Genomic DNA, 17,434 nt, shown 5'->3' with positions numbered 1-17,434 from the left:
TCACAGCTGGGAGAAGCTGGTATGCAAGTAGCCTAGATGAATAAACACAACTCCATGCGCCATTCCTCGCCACATAAAAGACTATAGGACAGAAAGAAGAGGGAAATGAAAAAAAAGAAATCCGCCGCGACACTTAGCTCCTGCAGCATATGAGAATTAAATCAGTTTTCAGATAGCTTATGGGGTTTACCATATGCCGCTAGCGCATGCCACCTTGCATCAATTGCTGACGTAGCATCATAATCTGGTTACGTTCCATCGGAGGCAAGGCATCAATGGCAGCCTGTGGCATGGCCAGAACTTGTTGCAAGAGCTCCTCTTGACCAGCTACAGGCTGGGGAGGCGCAGCCTGTAGAGGTGGTGGAGCGAATGGTGTCGCAGCAACAGGGGGAGTAGCAACTTGACCCGGGACGTTATATTGTTGGTACTGTTGGTGTGCTGCAGGTTGCGGTTGAGCAGCCTGTTCGACAATGGATCCGAGAAGCTGATATTCGACCAGGTTCATTAAGAGAAGAGCCTGGAAAATGGCATAGGCAAGCTGAGGCGCTTGACGAAGAAGCTCAGTAGCGCGGGCGGGATCAGCCACGGCAAGTGATTTCATCTGAGTGAGGACGTCGAGGAGTTGATTGGGAGGGAGGGAGGCGAGAGTGTGAGAGATGGCATTTGGGCAATCGAGGTGGGCTGGGACTTCCACGCCTGGTGGGAGGGGAGGAAGTGGCGCAGCGCCGGGAATTTGCTGCATGTGCTGTGCCGGATCTTGCGTGGGAGGTTGCGCGTCTTGAGGATAGTCTGTTGGGATGGAGTCTTTCTCGTTGTTGTGAGGCCAGTCAACACGAATCTTTCGGCCCATGATTTCGTAGTCGTTCAGATTTCGAACAGCTGAAGCTGCGGCATCGGCGTCGGCAAAATCTGCAAATCCATATCCTTTGGGCTTTCCAGTCTCCGGGTTCATCATAAGCCTGAACTTGGTAACAGTTCCAGCTGTGCTGAGGATGTCTTTGACTTGCTCCTCCGTGAGGTCTATAGAAATCATGAGCAACGAACATTGGAACCGAGGTAGCTGGAAGTGGCTTAAATAACATACTGTAGGGGATATTTCCCAGGAATACACTTTTCCCCGTGCGATCGGGCGCCATGATTGCGATGAAATGATGCTAATGGATGCTCGAGGTCGGAATGAGTGAAAGAAGGAAGATATTCTGCCGGACTTTACTCTTACCGCTTACCCATGCATCTTCTTCGAACGTCCCGTCTCCATCCACACCATCCAACCTACCTCTTGTTAAACCTTCACATCATGTCTCAGAATCAACGAGAGGCTTGGGAGCGCGTGCAGCTCATGCTGCAGAGACGTAAGGGTGGCATCCCCGGTGGTGGTCGCGGTGGTATGGGCTTGGCCGGTCTTGTCCTGGTCGGAGTCGGAGCCTGGGCAGTCTCGAATTCGCTCTTCAACGGTACGATAAGCACGATGCGCTTGGCTTGGATGGTCTCTAACATGTCTTTCTAGTTGACGGTGGTCACCGTGCTATCAAATACTCAAGATTCAGTGGTGTGCGGAAGGAAATCTACAGCGAAGGTACAACCCGACTCCGACTTCAACCGTGCATGGAACGAGACACTAAACATGAATGTTGCCCATAGGAACCCACCTTCGTATTCCCTGGATCGAGACCCCCATTATTTACGATGTCCGCGCTAAACCGCGCAACATTGCCTCCTTGACTGGAACCAAGGATTTGCAGATGGTCAACATCACTTGCCGTGTGCTTTCCCGGCCCCGCGTGGATGCTCTTCCCCAGATCTACCGGACCCTCGGCGGAGACTTCGATGAGCGTGTGCTGCCATCTATTGTCAACGAAGTGCTGAAGAGCGTTGTTGCTCAGTTCAACGCCAGCCAGCTGATCACTCAACGTGAGAACGTTGCCCGTCTGGTCCGCGAGAACTTGGCTCGTCGTGCTGCCCGTTTCAACATTGCCCTTGATGATGTTTCCCTGACCGTAAGTCAACTCGATCTCATGAATCCAGTTATATGAGCCTTTTCCGTGCCTTAACTAACACCGATATTCTTATAGCACCTGACCTTCTCTCCCGAATTCACTGCTGCCGTTGAAGCTAAGCAAGTAGCTCAGCAAGATGCTCAGCGTGCTGCTTTCCTGGTCGACAAGGCTCGCCAAGAGAAGCAGGCTTTCATTGTCCGCGCGCAGGGTGAGGCCCGTTCCGCCGAGCTGATTGGAGAGGCCATTAAAAAGAGTAAGAGCTACATCGAGCTGCGTAAGATTGAGAATGCTCGCCAAATTGCTCAGCTCTTGCAAGAGAACGGCCAGAACAAGCTTTACCTCGATGCTCAAGGCCTGGGACTTAACGTGAACGCAAGCAGCGAAGAAGGCAAATAAATTATATTAATTTGGCGCCAAGGTGGAGAAACATATGTACAAATAGCTTTTTTAGGAGCATCCAAACGCGGTCTCTTCTCTTTTTTTCACAATCAAACTCCACTTGATCTGTTTTTGTTTAAATTTATATTCCAAATCGTAAATTTGCAAGCTCATATCTCTACCACTCTATTGGCTGCAGCCCTGGAGGGCATATATTTTCGGCGCGGGGACGAAGGCGGCGAGCAGAGCTCCACCCACTTTTTTTTTATCAGTTCGATAGATCCATGATACATCCCAAGTCCACTTCACAAATCCAAGGGCATAGTACTCTAACCTTGGGAACTCTCTTGGTAAGTTTATACTCCAGCCGAATAAACCATCATTGAACCTCAACTAAATACAATCCAAAGTATATAATTTGGAACCACAAACTAACAGAAATCCAGAAACCACCACAATGGCAGACCCCACTACAGACCCCGAAATCTCATTCACCCAAATCGACGTTGATCTCGACATTCAAGATATTCTCCTCACAGCATCTCAGCATGATATCCCCAAGCTGCGCCGTTTAGTGCGCACACAATCCGCCCTCCCAGACGCTTCTAACGTCAAAGACCCAGAAACAGGCTATACACCCCTTCACTCTGCCATTGCAGCATGTGAGCTTGAGGCCGAAACAGAGACAGAGGACGCAAAGAAACAAGAGGAACATGCGGAACTCTTGAAGAGCGGTGCTGAGACTGTGAGGTTTCTGCTGCAGGAGGGTGCTATCTGGAATGATCTCGATAACAATGATGAGACACCTGGTTGTCTTGCGAGACGCATCGGGGCCACGGAGCTCTATGATATGATTGTCGATGCAGGTGTACGGGCTGAGATGCTACTTAGTCGGTTGGAGGGGTACGAGGAGTTGTCTGATGGGGACGACGAGGACGAGGAAGAGGAAGGAGAAGAAGGTGCCGAAGCTACTCAGACTGAAGCCCAAGCGGGAGTAGAGGTTGAACTTGAAGGTGATGCGCCAGAACTGGTAGACGCATCTGAGGCACATGTTGCTGTTGCTACGACTACCGGGGAGAGGCTTGCGAACCCCTCTGTTTCAAACACCGGATATCTCGATTCATCACTGAATATCACCACGGACCGAATTCTAGACGCAGACCAGAACGGCGTCATGATGAGCTGGGAGAGCTCTATTATGAAGAAGTCAGCGCAAAACCTCCTCCCGCGGCCTGGACTGAAGGTGCTCAATGTCGGGCATGGAATGGGAATTGTCGACGGCTTCTTTCAGGAGCAGAGTCCCGCGGCGCATCATATTATTGAGGCGCATCCGGACGTTGTTGTTGAGATGAAGAAGCGCGGATGGGATAGTAAGCCTGGTGTTGTAATCCATGAGGGGAGGTGGCAGGATATTCTACCTGGGCTTATTGAGTCTGGGGAGACTTTTGATGCTGTTTATTATGATACGTTTGCAGAGTCGTATGCTGATTTCCGGGACTTTTTCTCGGAGCAGGTTATTGGGTTGTTGGAGCAGGAGGGCAAGTGGGGATTCTTTAATGGGATGGGGGCTGATCGACAGATCTCGTATGATGTTTATCAGAAGGTTGCTGAGATGGATCTCTTTGAGGCTGGGTTTGATGTTGAGTGGGAGGATATTCCAGTGCCCAAGCTTGATGGCGAATGGGAGGGTGTAAGGAGAGCATACTGGGTTGTAGATAATTATCGTTTGCCGCTTTGTCGGTTTATGGACTAGATTGGGCTTCTAGTTAAAAGAGATTACGATGAAGTCAATGACATGAAGGTATACGAATCCTGACCAGCAAGAATGAATTTTGCTCTATAAGCAGAAAATATGCGACGCTTGAAAATAATGTACAGGAACAAAGAGTAGAATCCATGAACGCCCGTGATATGCAAATCTTACAGTTGAATGAGATCCACCTCCGAAAAGTCTGGTGGACTGCGACTGAAGATTGTTCGGCATTTGCCATCCAGTGCTTGATACTCGTTACTGATCCAAATATGTTTGCTGAAGCGTTGTGTCCGGTAGACTTCATCATCACTGACTCCGAGGTCATCACGCGGAATCCAAATCACAGGACGCTTGGCCCGGAGAGCTTCATGCTGGAACGCACGTTGGGTCAGCTGGTCACGCTCATCGGGGGTAAGGTCCTCCAGTTCATCATGTAGACCAGAGAAGAGAGCATGTCCTAGAGTCTTCGAAGAAGGTCCTTGATGTTCAGCATCATTGGCCATCTTTTCTCTCAAAAATTGCATAGTGGGAGTAGAGGGTGTCGAATTTGCACCGAAAAACTTGGAGCGTCTGCCTGGTGAGCGGGAAGCCCAAGATGGTCGTTTGGAACCCAATTTGGGCGTTGTGAGGTGATCACGCGATCCATTAGTCTTGCGACCCGCCTCATTGGCGTCAAGACTCTTGAGCTCGATGTCTCGCTCAGGTTGATGTTCGTTTTCATTTTGAGGAATTCCATGATCCACAGGTCCATCTTCTTCGTCTGATTCATCATCCACGGGGAGCCCGAGGCGGACGTGCTGGGCACGCTTGAATTCTTCATCGCGACGAAGCGCGGCGTCTTCCAAAGTGACTGGTATGTATCTGATAAGAGGCCCGAATGCATTATCGAGAAGTAGTTGGTACGCAAAGGTCCCGGCAAGGAGGATGACCATGATAATGCCTTGCACTTTAGCGGCTCTTTTACCCTTTTCGTCCTCGACCAAAAAGAACATTGCAATCAAAGCAATTTCCATAATGTAAAGACCGGTGAAAAGCTGATTGATAGCTCGAGGGAAAAGGAGACCACCTGTATCAAAGCGGAATTTTGTAACATAAAGCGTATTGTAGCGATAGACGAACCAAAAGAGACTGAAGGTGATGACATTGAAAACAAGAATCAGAGGTGCAATCACACTGTAGATCATTCCTAAGGAAAAGTTAGATAAATTTTTTTAGCGGCGATAGAGATCGGGGAACATACCAATACAAGCCAGTGTTGTGTATACGGGAAAGAAAGAACCCCATTGCATCTGGTTTAAGTTGGTTGTGCGGGCCCATTTCTTTCGAGCGGTTTTATCCAATATCGGAGCAAGGATAAACCAACTGATGAGGCCAAATATTTGTACCAAAGCACCTGCACTGACAGACATTGCTTGCAGAAGCATGTAGGAAAAAAAGTAGTTGCTGGACTTGGGAATATTATCAGCTAGCAGACTGGACCAGCTGCTGACATCGGTGACATTTCTGAAGATGGTACTGAAACTGGATGCAATAGTGACGACGACGAAGAGCTGAACAAATAAGAATGCAAAATAGTAGTTTTGAACAGTGAGTTCAACGGCCATGCCAGTGTGCACACCCTGCTTTCGAGCTAGGAACCGAAGTAGCAGGGGTAAGATTGCCATCAAGATCGCTAAGAAAAGTGCGGGCAAAACACCCTGGGCGGCTGATATGAACCAGGAAGGAAGTTTACCGATCCAGGCAAGCCATGAGAATGCACCTTCGAGATATGATAGCTGCGACAACAACCCTGTGAAAGCAACGGGGAAAGCCCATCCGACCACCATTGCAACTACTATTGTGACGATTCCAAATGTGCGCAGGTAGCGCTCCCACCACTTGAGGGACATGTTATCCCAGATAACATCGTCGGGGGAAATCTCCACAATTCGTGGTGCCATCTGTTTGGGAAGATGGTGGGTTACTGACTGACAAGCCATATGGGCTGCGACTTGGTGGTTGAACTGAATGAATGCTGAGTTCATCAATGGAAATCGCTCAGGGTGCTGTTGGTCAATCTCAATTTCCAAGTTCATGCGTGCGAGCTCTTTTCGACAATAATCGATTGTATCAACCTTTCTGCCAATAAGCCAAATCGTGGGCCATTTGCTCCATTTGAAGATTGGAAGCCGCCAGGTATCCCGATCCTTTGCTCGAATGTATTTCTTCCACAGAGGCTCTCCGTAATCTTGATTATCAAAATCTTCGTTATAGGCAACTGGGTAAAGATCTCCATATAATTTGTCACCTTCCTTATGACTCTTCCGTCTGTTGCCTTTCTCAGAGTGCTGACTTCTAGCGATGCAATTGTCTGTATCGATAGCAGGTGTGTCGGGTGCAGTGAGGGGGTGCTCATCGGCCTCTTGACTATGCTTGGAGTGTCTAGAGTAAGAAGAGCCACGGGACTTCCAGAATGGACGCCGAGGCGGGGTTTTAGGTTCATGGCGCACGTTACTGTTGTCCTGGACAGGCTCAGGTGTTTGAGGCATGTGAATGAAGGACGGGGAGTCGGGTTCTAGGGTATCGGTAGGAGGGTGGCCATCATGCACCGGTGGTGTAGGTAGATGCGGTGGCATTTCATCAACAAATCCTCCATTTCGCGTCAAGGTGTTGTCAAAGCCACCTTCCACCCGTTTTAATCCCCCAAGCACAGACTTGCCTAGTTTCTCAACACCTAGGCCAACCGCCCCAGCTGCAGCCAGGGCCGGGTCAAAGACCCTGATGTGCCGAGAACCATCTGATGTGTCCCGTTGATGCGCTGTCTGGTGTTTTCGATGTAGAACCTCATCTAATGTTTGCGCCTGGTGTGGATTACCAGAGCTAACTCCAGCGGTCATGGCCATCTGCGATGCACGTTTGTCGGTATCCATTTTCTCTTTATCCTCGATGCTGACCTTGCGTTTAGTACCTTTATTCTTCTTATTCTTTTTGCTTTCTGCCTTCAGCTGCTTGAGCTGGGCCTCCTTGCACTTGGCGATTAAACTAGTCTCAGATTTTTCAAGTCTGAGGGCCAGCTTGTTCCGCGCTTTCACTTTTTCATTCAATTCGTCGAAGTTCCGGTTGATCCAGATATTTCGAATGCCACCCGGAAAGACATCAAAAAGATTGTCCAAAGCCTCGACATTTAGCCATTGGGGTGGGATAGCCGTAACCAGTACGGTAGTTGCGGAGGCGCGTAGTCGATGTTGTGGTGAGGTCATGTAAGCCTGGCGTAGGCGAATATAGCCTCGTAATTCATCAAAGAAGACGAACCCGATCCAAGATATGACGGTAATTGCCATAACCAAATGGGCCCAATAGCGATTTGTGCGGGTAGGCCTGATATTACCCCATGCCAATTTATCTAGGCCGGTAATATCCCATTTATCCCCGCTGTTGCCTTTCTCGTAGTTAGTGCCCTTACCACCCACACTGTTGATAGGAAGTAGGACTGGTAGTAGGATGAAAGCTAAGGGGAGGAAAATCTTCAATAGCATGCGCAAGTAGCGAAGAAAGAAATACGCATCCAGGCCGCTCTTCTGAATGAACTCGGTATTGGAGGTTCGAAAGACTGGGCCAATCCAGCGAAAGAAGCCCGGTGGTGATGGTGTAGTTCGTTCTCGGTCCGGGACAAGATATGTGCGTGGTTGACTATCATTCTGGTCAGCTAGAAGGCTCATATGTCAATACATTCTTAGAGATGAGGGGGTTGACTAACTAGATACGAGTAAGTTTACCCTTGAGAATCATGAAAAGCAAGAACTCGACTGCGAAGACCGTGACGGCGGTACCCAACGAGGCCAGAAAACTGGCGAGGGATTCACCCTGGTCTGCTTTGCCATGGCCACCCGCCCTATCGAGCGCCTCTTCTAAAGCGTTCGTCATGGTGGGTGGGTGAAGATGTGAACGCTGTCAAGGAATCCAAGAAAGGAAGGAGAGAGAAAAGTAAAAAAAAAAAAAAAAAAAAAAAAAGGAAGGACAGTGGGTTATAGAAAGAGGTTGTTTATCCTCGAGAAATCGGTGATCTCCCCTGCCAGTGTTTATTTGCGTGGCAGTTGGGGTGTATTTTTTAAAAATCCCTTTCACCGACCAGGAGATTGAATGGCGGCAATGGGCATCGCTGGGTCCAGACGTTTGAAGAATCCTTTGACCAGGGGATATTTATTAATGGGGGAACGAGGTGAGGAAAATAGATCACCAAAGCGCCGGGGGGAGGGATGATCACTGTGGAGCCGGTCTATAACTTGGAACCCGGGAAAGGCAATCTTCGTGGATGGTGGCACAAATGACCGCAGTGGCTGGTGTTTGGATTGGCGCCAGGGAAGGTGACAGCTCCCCGCCAAATCACAGGGAGGCAGGGATGATTGGAAGGAATCGGATCGTGGGTAAATGCCGATCGGCTGTAAAATGACATAAAGCGCCTGGTGAAACTGCCAAGTAGATCCCGGCGGCTTCAGAAAGATTGGAACGCGTACACTTCTCCAGGCGAGGGCTTTGTTCTGTGGGTTTGGCGCTTTGAATCAATGACTCTGTCTGCAACAGTCAAATGTGAATATAAGGAGACGAAACAAGACAAAGATCTTCACATTCAAAGAAGGGGAGAGCGAAGCGAAATTGACCAAGAAATTGACGGAGAAAGACTCCACAGTTGGGTAAACAATGGGAGAAGGGAAAGCGTCGATGATTGGTTCGATTGTCTGTGGTTGGAGCTCTGTGGCTGAAATACCCTGAGTTACGCCACTTTACATCCAGTTTAGGGCTGGAGCTAGTCTGTTTTAAGCACTAGCGTGCTAATATACATAATGGAGCGGAGCTTAGCTTGGTTCCTTCAGAGCACTAAATACAGTAGAACGCGCTACATCAATATTGCACGTTGACTTCCAAGGTTGTAAAATAAGGGGATGATATTTCCGCGTCCCAATCAAATAAAACTTTAATAGACTAAAATACCAACAGACGTCATGTTCACGCTGGCATGTATCTTAATTTTAGGTGGGGACATATGTGGCAAGTATTATCAATTTGAGAGACCTGGTGATGTACACTCCATATTAATGAGACATGTTGGGATAACCTCGGAGGAATACTATCTCCTCTGTAATGTACTCCATAGTTAACTTAAGTGGGGAGGGGAATAGACACCTTAGGTATAAGGCACTAAAGAGAACGCCCCTAAAGATCATGTGATCTGTTCGAATCCTGACATAATCCAGACGCGTTCCAAGCTTTGCCATCGACCAATCAAAAGCCGCATAGTCGACGCGACCGTGTCCCTACGCGTTCTACTTTTCAATTTATCCTAATTAGATAATTTTGCTCTCCCTTCTTTCCACTCCTATAACCCACCCCCCATCACCACCTACCAAAATACCTCACCTCTAAATCCTCCCACATACAACACATAATGTCTTCCCCGGCAAACAGGAGGAGTCGCTCCTCTAAACAAGCGACTGCCTCGCCAGCCTCTTCTTTGGCTCGTGAACCTCCCAGCAGCCCAACCCAACAGACAACGCCCCGCGCAGCCAGACGGCTTGCGGCCGAACGAAATGTGCCATCCTCTTCACCTATGTTCTTCCAATCGTCGCCAACGAGAAGCAATCGAGGCGCAGAGACCCCTGATGTTCGCATGGCAGAGGCCAGCTCCACAGTTGATGACGGCGAGCGAACCCCTCGTGCGGCAGGAATTCGAGGTACGTATTGCAAAAAACTACAAATCGCAATCACAAACTGTTAGAAAAATCCATCCGAAGCTCACAACCCAACAGACTCCTCTCCTATCAACTATATCCCCAGCTCTAGTCCTACCAGGGGCTTCGGTCGATCTGATGTTCGCTCCGACATTCGATCCGATATTCGATCGGACGCACACAGCATAAGCAGTGGTCTGTTTGTGTCACCCAGTGGTCAAGGCCGTCGGGGCGCTCCCCGTCGAAGTGATATCCACACTGGTGGTTACGGATCGACTCCCTCGCGCAGAAACCGAGTCTTCGTGGGCGCCGACGGGCTCCCTTCCGGTGACAATGTCGCTCGATCAGATGCTACCTTCTCAAACATTAACCCAGGCACCTCTGAGGCAGAGGCTATGGCCGGTAACTCATCCCGTGTCATCTGGGGTACCAACATCTCCATTCAGGATTCTATGTCCGCCTTCAAGAATTTCCTCTATAACTTCGCCACAAAATACCGCCTGTGGGCCGACGGTGCTTCCGAGGACGAGACTCGACTTTTGGGAGGCTCAGCCGAGAAACGTGAATACATTAACATGCTAAATGATATGCGACGACTTGGTCTAACTACTTTCAACCTCGATGCCAAGAATCTCAAATCTTATCCCCTTACACAGAAGCTCTGGCACCAGCTACTCGCTTACCCTCAGGAAATCATTCCATTGATGGATCAGACTGTCAAAGATGTTATGGTTGACCTGGCCCTTAAGGAAATGGATGTCTTGCGTTCAGAGACCCAACGCGGGGCTCAAGGCCGCCATGGCCAATCCATTCTCACATCCGATGGAATAGTTCCCCAGGCGGATGTGCCTGATCTGGTTGGCGAAGTTGAAGCTATGTCTTACAAAGTGCTTCCATTTGGTTTGGATCAGACTGTGAATATGAGAGATCTTGACCCAGCTGGTATGTTTTTACTCGATTCCCACACTAAGAAACTTTACTAATTCGCCTATTAGACATGGATAAGTTGGTCAGTATTAAGGGTCTTGTCATTCGTGCCACTCCTGTGATTCCTGACATGAAAGAGGGTAAGTGGTGCTTTGAATACGAGAAGAAAATGTTTTGAGCTAACATGTTCTCCCTTTTATAGCATTCTTCCGGTGCAATACCTGTAGTTTTGGTGTTCAAGTTGACATTGATCGAGGTCGCATTCAGGAACCCACTGTCTGCCCTCGAGATGCGTGCAAGTCCAAAAATTCCATGCAACTTCAACACAACCGATGTTCTTTCTCCGACAAGCAGGTTATCAAACTCCAGGAAACACCTGACAATGTCCCAGATGGTCAAACTCCTCACTCTGTTTCTCTTTGTGTGTACGATGAGTTGGTCGACGTTTGCAAGGCTGGTGACCGAGTCGAGGTGACTGGTATCTTCCGCTGTAACCCGATGCGTGTTAGCGCTCGTCAGCGTTCTCAGAAGGCCCTCTTCAAGACCTATATCGATGTTCTTCACGTTCAAAAGGTCGACCGCAAGAAGATGGGAATAGACACCTCAACTGTTGAACAAGAGATGTCCGAGCAGGCGGCTGAGGCTGACCAGGCCCGCAAGATCTCTGCCGAGGAGGAAGAGAAAATTAAGTTGACCGCTGCTCGCCCTGATGTGTACGAATTGCTGGCTCGGTCACTTGCTCCCAGTATTTACGAGGCGGATGATGTCAAGAAGGGTATCTTGCTCCAGCTATTTGGTGGTACAAACAAAACCTTCCAGAAAGGTGGTAACCCCCGCTACCGTGGAGATATCAACATCCTCCTGTGTGGTGACCCTTCAACTGCCAAGTCCCAATTGTTGCGTTATGTACACAAGATCGCCCCTCGTGGTGTTTACACCAGTGGTAAGGGTTCGTCTGCTGTTGGTCTTACTGCCTATGTGACTCGCGATCCCGAGACTCGCCAAATGGTACTGGAGTCCGGAGCCCTGGTCCTGTCCGATGGTGGTACTTGCTGCATTGACGAGTTTGATAAGATGAATGAAGCCACACGGTCCGTGCTGCACGAAGTGATGGAGCAGCAGACTGTATCCATTGCCAAGGCCGGTATCATCACCACATTGAATGCCCGAACATCAATTTTGGCATCCGCCAACCCCATCGGCAGTCGCTATAACCCCAAGCTGCCAGTGCCTCAAAATATTGACCTCCCTCCTACTCTGCTTTCTCGTTTCGACCTTGTTTACTTGGTTCTGGACCGCGTGGATGAGACCGAGGATCGTCGCTTGGCGAAGCACTTGGTGGGCATGTATCTGGAAGACGCCCCCGAGAATGGAAGCTCAGAGGAGATTTTGGTAAGTCTGATGATCAGAGTCGGCTCCTCATTTTTATGTTCACATTTACTGATCTTGAATATAGCCTATCGAGTTCCTTACTGCCTACATTACATACGCCAAGACCAAGATCAACCCCGTTTTGACTCCTGCAGCTGGTACCGCACTGGCCGATGCCTATGTCGCTATGCGTCAATTAGGTGACGATATTCGCGCCACTGAGCGCCGTATCACCGCAACCACTCGACAACTGGAGTCCATGATTCGTCTTTCCGAGGCACATGCCCGTATGCGCTTGTCGGAAGAAGTCACCCCCTCCGATGTTGAGGAGGCCGTGCGTCTGATTCGCTCTGCCATTAAGCAGGCTGCCACCGATTCTCGCACTGGTCTCATTGACATGGGCTTGCTCACCGAGGGTACGAGTGCCAGCGAGCGCCGTATGCGCGAGGATCTCAAGAAGGCCCTACTGGCCCGTCTGGATGACCGTTCTGGTGTGAACAACGCCCCAGTGCGATGGACGGATCTCTTCCGCGATATGGGTGAACAGAGTGACATTCAGATCGAGCACCAGCAGTTTAGCGATGCGATTCGGTCGCTCGAGGCTGAGGGTGCCGTGAACGTCTTGGGTGAGGGTCCACGACGCAGCATCCGCCGGGCGGCGATGGGAATGTCTTGAGAGAAAAAAACCTGCGAGTGGATAGACCACGATGATTTCCTACGATGCAATGATTGAGCCGGGCTGCATGTTGATACTTAATCTGTTAACTATTTTTTATTTCAGCTCATTTTTGTGACTGATGATTTTTTCTACTTGTTTTAAATGTGGTCTCCTTTGATCTGGATGTACAGGCGTTGAGTGGATTATCGTACATGTCTTATCTCATGGATCATATGTGTCGCGTGCATTCCTTCCCATTCCGGCGTCCGCCCGCCCGCTAAAGCCTGTAACTACTTTGTAGCTATGTTTCACCATTGGGAATTTTGTAGGATACCTGACGCATGGTGTAATCAATGATAAAATTTCTTATATAAGTGGCGAATATTTCCTTCTGATTTTCCCCTCTTATTCACGTTCACCGGGCAGTAATAGTTCAGCTCACTGGTTCAGTACAATACTGACTGGCTCCACATGTGCACTCGGGAGATCCGGTGTCGGTGGGCCGTCGGCTTAGAGAACACGGCCAGTCCCGATTCAGGCCCCATTCGGTTCCCACCAGACGGCTCGGTTAATGCAGCTAGTACAAAGGACAGCTGCACCTCGTTTCAAGAGCGGGCCTGATTAAACTTTGGCTTCGAGCTTTACTATTGAGATCGTGATTGTGCGAACTATATTTCAGATTGCACAAATGAGGAAATGTGTCGCGTGTCTCTATCAGATTCTATCTGTACTCCCCCGTATTAGGTCAGACATATCAGGTATTTACTATGCATGCAGTAAGGTGGTTTGCCGACCCCCAGATTGTTTTCTGTATGTAAGGGAGTTCAGCCTGAATCTGGAGCAGATCCCCCTTGTAACTCCACCCCTCCACTTTACGGTAGTTCAGACGTTCAGACGTTCAGTACTCCGGATGTAATTCCGTGTGGCACTTACAATTTACGATTTGATATTATTCTGGCTGAATAGGCATCGTTGCACGGGGAAAGATGTAGGTATCCTTGGGACTGGGTGCCGTTTTGTGTAGTTTTACTGGGATAATGCATAGTTCTTAATATGGGTGAGATGTACCTCGTACCGGGTCAATATGGAAGAGTTCTCGATATTTCTCGGAATAGACCGAGTTGCGATAACTAAATAGTTTTTGGTGCCGGCTTCTCCCATCATAGTAGGCAGTTAACCTTGGAAGTGCACATGTGTAGTGTATATTGCTATCAAAAGTTTCAAACTAAGAGATTAGCGTCGTTGACATCTCTTGCACGTGCGGCAGTGACTGGTTAATGGCGAAGTGGGGTCAGTGCTGACTCATACACCGGGAAGTAGCTCGCACCAATCAGAGCTTATGAATGACACAGCTCGAAGCACGCTTGAGGCTGCACGTTTCCCACTGGTTGCATGACCTTGAACCGCATGGGAACAGCCTGGAGTCTATTGGTCTAAAACTCTAGAAAGTGGTTCAAAATGTTCGAGAAGAGGAAAAATTACGGAGGAAAAAATACAGCATAAAGACCAAACACTAATAGCCCCTGCTGCACTACATCACTGTGCTGGACTCTGCCATTTTCCCTCCGAGCGGGTCCCAAAAGCTAGACCGTTCTCGGGTCGATAAAGTCACTCTTTCCTGTTCCCTGCCTTTCTTCTCCTCCATCCTCTCTTCCCAGGTTCTCCCTACTCATCATGAGGTATGTACAGTGCACTTTCCAATTCCACGCCCAATTCCAATCTACCCGATCCCGAGTGAAAAATTTCCCAGCACGCCCCCTACATGGCAGAAGCTATCCCTTGATTCGGGGGGCAGATCGCCTCCAGAAACCCTTCCCCGCATACTATCGGCGCACTTCCCCCTCTGAAGCAATCCACTTACAAGCCTCAGGTTCGGCGAACACCTCCAATCGTCTATGATAAGGGAATACCACCCATTCTACATTGCATACGATGAATTGAAAAAGGCCCTAAAGACAGATTTTGTCACCCAGCCCACACCCGATGTGGCCAACCCCCCACGAAAGGAATGGACAGAAGACGACGAGAAGACCTTTGTGTCGCTGCTGGAAAGCGAATTAGATAAGGTCTTCCAATTTCAGAAGCGCAAGAGTGAGGAAATTGTTCAGCGCATTCTGGAGAGCGAAATTGATGTGAATGATGTGGTTGCGAGACTGGACGAGTCTGGCACTCGTCGCCCAAGCGTCTTTCGGCCCCCGCAACCGCCTCCTACAGATGAGGACTTTTTGTTGCTAGAGCAGATGCTCAGTGATATTATTGCGGATGTGCATGATTTGGCTAAGTTTACTCAGCTTAATTATACGGGCTTTCAGAAGATCATCAAGAAGCATGACGTATGTTTGATCCTTCCGCTTCCTTTTTCGGCGAACACAAAATTATTCTTTTAATTTGGTTTCGTGTCGCATTGCCCTTTCGTTCTCAATCAATATTATATTGACTGTTGAATAATTGGCTAATATGAACTACAGAAAGAAACTAAATGGTACCTGAAACCCGTGTTCGCGGCGCGCCTGAAAGCCAAGCCTTTTTTCAAGGATAACTACGATGCCTTTGTTGTGAAACTGTCCAAGCTTTACGATTTGGTCCGCACCAAGGGTAATCCTGTCAAGGGTGACGCTGCAGCTGGTGGAACTCAGCAGAACTTTGTGCGACAAACAACAAAGTACTGGGTTCATCGCGACAATATCACCGAATTGAAACTTGTTATCCTGAAGCATCTGCCTGTTCTTGTCTTCAATGCTAACAAGGAGTTTGAGGAGGAGGATACCGCTATCTCATCTATCTACTATGATAACCCCGATACCTGGGAGCTCTACCAGGGCCGTTTGAAGAAGACTGAGGGCGCTGAGGCCATTCGTCTGCGATGGTACGGTGGCATGAAGAGCGACCAGATCTTTGTAGAGAGGAAGACTCATCGTGAGGATTGGACTGGAGAGAAATCGGTCAAGGCCAGATTTTCTCTCAAGGAGAAGAATGTCAATTCCTTTTTGGATGGCCGGATGACTGTGGAACAAGTCTTTGATAAGATGCGCAAGGAGGGCAAGAAGAGCCAGAAGGAAATTGACGACCTTGAACAGTTGGCTCGGGAGATTCAATACCGTGTCATTACTCGTCGTTTGGTTCCTGTAACACGAACCTTCTACCACCGCACTGCATTCCAGCTTCCTGGTGATGCACGTGTACGTATTTCCTTGGATACCGAGTTGACCATGGTACGAGAGGATAATCTGGATGGTCGGTCTCGTGCTGGTAGCAACTGGCGCCGCATGGACATTGGTGTTGATTTCCCATTCTCTCAATTGCCTCCAGAGGATATCGACCGCTTCCCATATGCCGTGTTGGAGGTGAAGCTGCAAACCCAGGCTGGCCAAGAGCCACCACAGTGGATCCGTGACTTGACTGCCAGTCACCTGGTGGAAGCTGTCCCCAAGTTCAGCAAGTTCATCCATGGCTCTGCCACCCTCTTCCCCACCCGTATCAACCTCCTCCCTTTCTGGTACCCACAGATGGATGTCGACATTCGCAAGCCAGTCAATCGGCGCTATGGAATCCAGCGGCCAATGGCTAGCACATCTATATCTGCCAATGATGAAGATTCGGATGAGGAGTACTCACCGGATACTCCCCAACCCGCCAGTAACGGGCTTTCTGGCGCGTCTCCCGATGGATACCCTCTGTTCACCGAGACAAACGGCAACGAGTTAGACATCGAGGAGCGCATTGCTGCTCAGCCACTGGCAGGAGACGAGGATTACCCACTTTACGACTCGGATGACGAGGATATGGACTCAGAGCAACTTGAGGAGGCTCGCCGGGTTGGAGGTGCTTACTATGCGGAGCAGCTCACCAAGTATTACATTCGTAAGACTGGTCATTATGCTTTACAAGGACTGCTGGCTATAATTCCACGTCCTCGGGCTACCCAAATGCCTCCACCTGAGCAGCGTGGAATCGCTGTCTTGCAGGGTACGCGCCGTACATTCAAGCGATACCAAGCACCCCCTGGAAAACGTAAGTTTTTAGCCCACGTGCTTCACATCTGTAGTCCACTTGTACTGACTTTATCTTCCAGGTATCTTCGTCCCCGTTCGTGTTGAACCCAAGGTATACTTCGCCGCTGAACGTACCTTTTTATCCTGGTTAGAATTCGCCATTCTCCTCGGTGGTATTGCTGCCGCACTCCTCAATTTCGGAATCGACACCATCTCCCTCGCATCGGCCTGGGCATTCACTGTTCTGGCAGCAGCAGCCCTGATATACAGTCTCGTACTTTACCTTTGGCGCGTGGAAAAAATCCGCAAGCGTCGCGATGTTAAACGCGTGTACTATGAGCGATGGGGACCAACTCTTCTTGCCTTTAGTCTCGTTGGTATTGTTATGGTTAACTTCGGACTTCGCATTCATGCTGGTGGCTTTATGGCCGGAGAAGGCAAGCACAAGCAGCCTGATACTCGTCACGGCGAGCTCTGAAATTGACTATAGTGATTGTTTTTCTTCTCATTTCATTTCAACTACTCGTTTGTTTTTGCATTGACACTTGCACAGTGATGATGATTGGGCAATGTATCTACATAGCGTTGTTTATTTCCGGTGGCCCACGGCGTTGAATGGATCGAATCAAAATTTATCAGAATCATCGATTTTG

General features: G+C 49.2%; 6 protein-coding genes across 6 annotated transcripts; 4 read left to right on the top strand and 2 right to left on the bottom strand.

The window, feature by feature from the left end:
- Window positions 1–199: 199 nt before the first annotated feature.
- On the bottom strand, window positions 200–1,136 carry N7478_002850 (putative polyadenylation factor subunit CstF64; the record flags this gene model as incomplete). Its single annotated transcript, XM_056919064.1, has 2 exons — window positions 200–1,020; window positions 1,085–1,136. The coding sequence occupies 2 exons, from the start codon at window positions 1,134–1,136 to the stop codon at window positions 200–202; spliced, it is 873 nt and encodes a 290-aa protein (XP_056782222.1).
- A 161-nt stretch (window positions 1,137–1,297) lies between these two features.
- On the top strand, window positions 1,298–2,393 carry N7478_002849 (prohibitin subunit PHB2; the record flags this gene model as incomplete). Its single annotated transcript, XM_056919063.1, has 4 exons — window positions 1,298–1,454; window positions 1,508–1,576; window positions 1,642–1,997; window positions 2,073–2,393. 4 exons carry the CDS (start codon window positions 1,298–1,300, stop codon window positions 2,391–2,393), a joined length of 903 nt encoding a protein of 300 aa, XP_056782221.1.
- A 439-nt stretch (window positions 2,394–2,832) lies between these two features.
- On the top strand, window positions 2,833–4,128 carry rmt2 (protein-arginine N5-methyltransferase; the record flags this gene model as incomplete). The annotated part of the gene is made up of 1 exon (XM_056919062.1): window positions 2,833–4,128. The coding sequence occupies one exon, from the start codon at window positions 2,833–2,835 to the stop codon at window positions 4,126–4,128; it is 1,296 nt and encodes a 431-aa protein (XP_056782220.1).
- A 167-nt stretch (window positions 4,129–4,295) lies between these two features.
- On the bottom strand, window positions 4,296–8,031 carry N7478_002847 (putative DUF221 domain protein; the record flags this gene model as incomplete). The annotated part of the gene is made up of 3 exons (XM_056919061.1): window positions 4,296–5,314; window positions 5,369–7,797; window positions 7,865–8,031. 3 exons carry the CDS (start codon window positions 8,029–8,031, stop codon window positions 4,296–4,298), a joined length of 3,615 nt encoding a protein of 1,204 aa, XP_056782219.1.
- A 1,519-nt stretch (window positions 8,032–9,550) lies between these two features.
- Window positions 9,551–12,807, top strand: N7478_002846 (MCM DNA helicase complex subunit MCM4; the record flags this gene model as incomplete). The annotated part of the gene is made up of 5 exons (XM_056919060.1): window positions 9,551–9,836; window positions 9,912–10,775; window positions 10,829–10,900; window positions 10,963–12,152; window positions 12,217–12,807. The coding sequence occupies 5 exons, from the start codon at window positions 9,551–9,553 to the stop codon at window positions 12,805–12,807; spliced, it is 3,003 nt and encodes a 1,000-aa protein (XP_056782218.1).
- A 1,656-nt stretch (window positions 12,808–14,463) lies between these two features.
- On the top strand, window positions 14,464–17,259 carry vtc4 (putative vacuolar transporter chaperone (Vtc4); the record flags this gene model as incomplete). Its single annotated transcript, XM_056919059.1, has 4 exons — window positions 14,464–14,468; window positions 14,639–15,122; window positions 15,258–16,800; window positions 16,862–17,259. 4 exons carry the CDS (start codon window positions 14,464–14,466, stop codon window positions 17,257–17,259), a joined length of 2,430 nt encoding a protein of 809 aa, XP_056782217.1.
- Window positions 17,260–17,434: the final 175 nt, after the last annotated feature.

This window comes from Penicillium angulare (assembly GCF_028827245.1).
Source record: "Penicillium angulare strain IBT 27051 chromosome Unknown utg000003l_segment0_segment0, whole genome shotgun sequence".
In the NCBI taxonomy this organism is placed as follows: Eukaryota; Fungi; Ascomycota; class Eurotiomycetes; order Eurotiales; family Aspergillaceae; genus Penicillium; species Penicillium angulare.
This window is presented reverse-complemented; position numbering and strand designations above follow the sequence as displayed.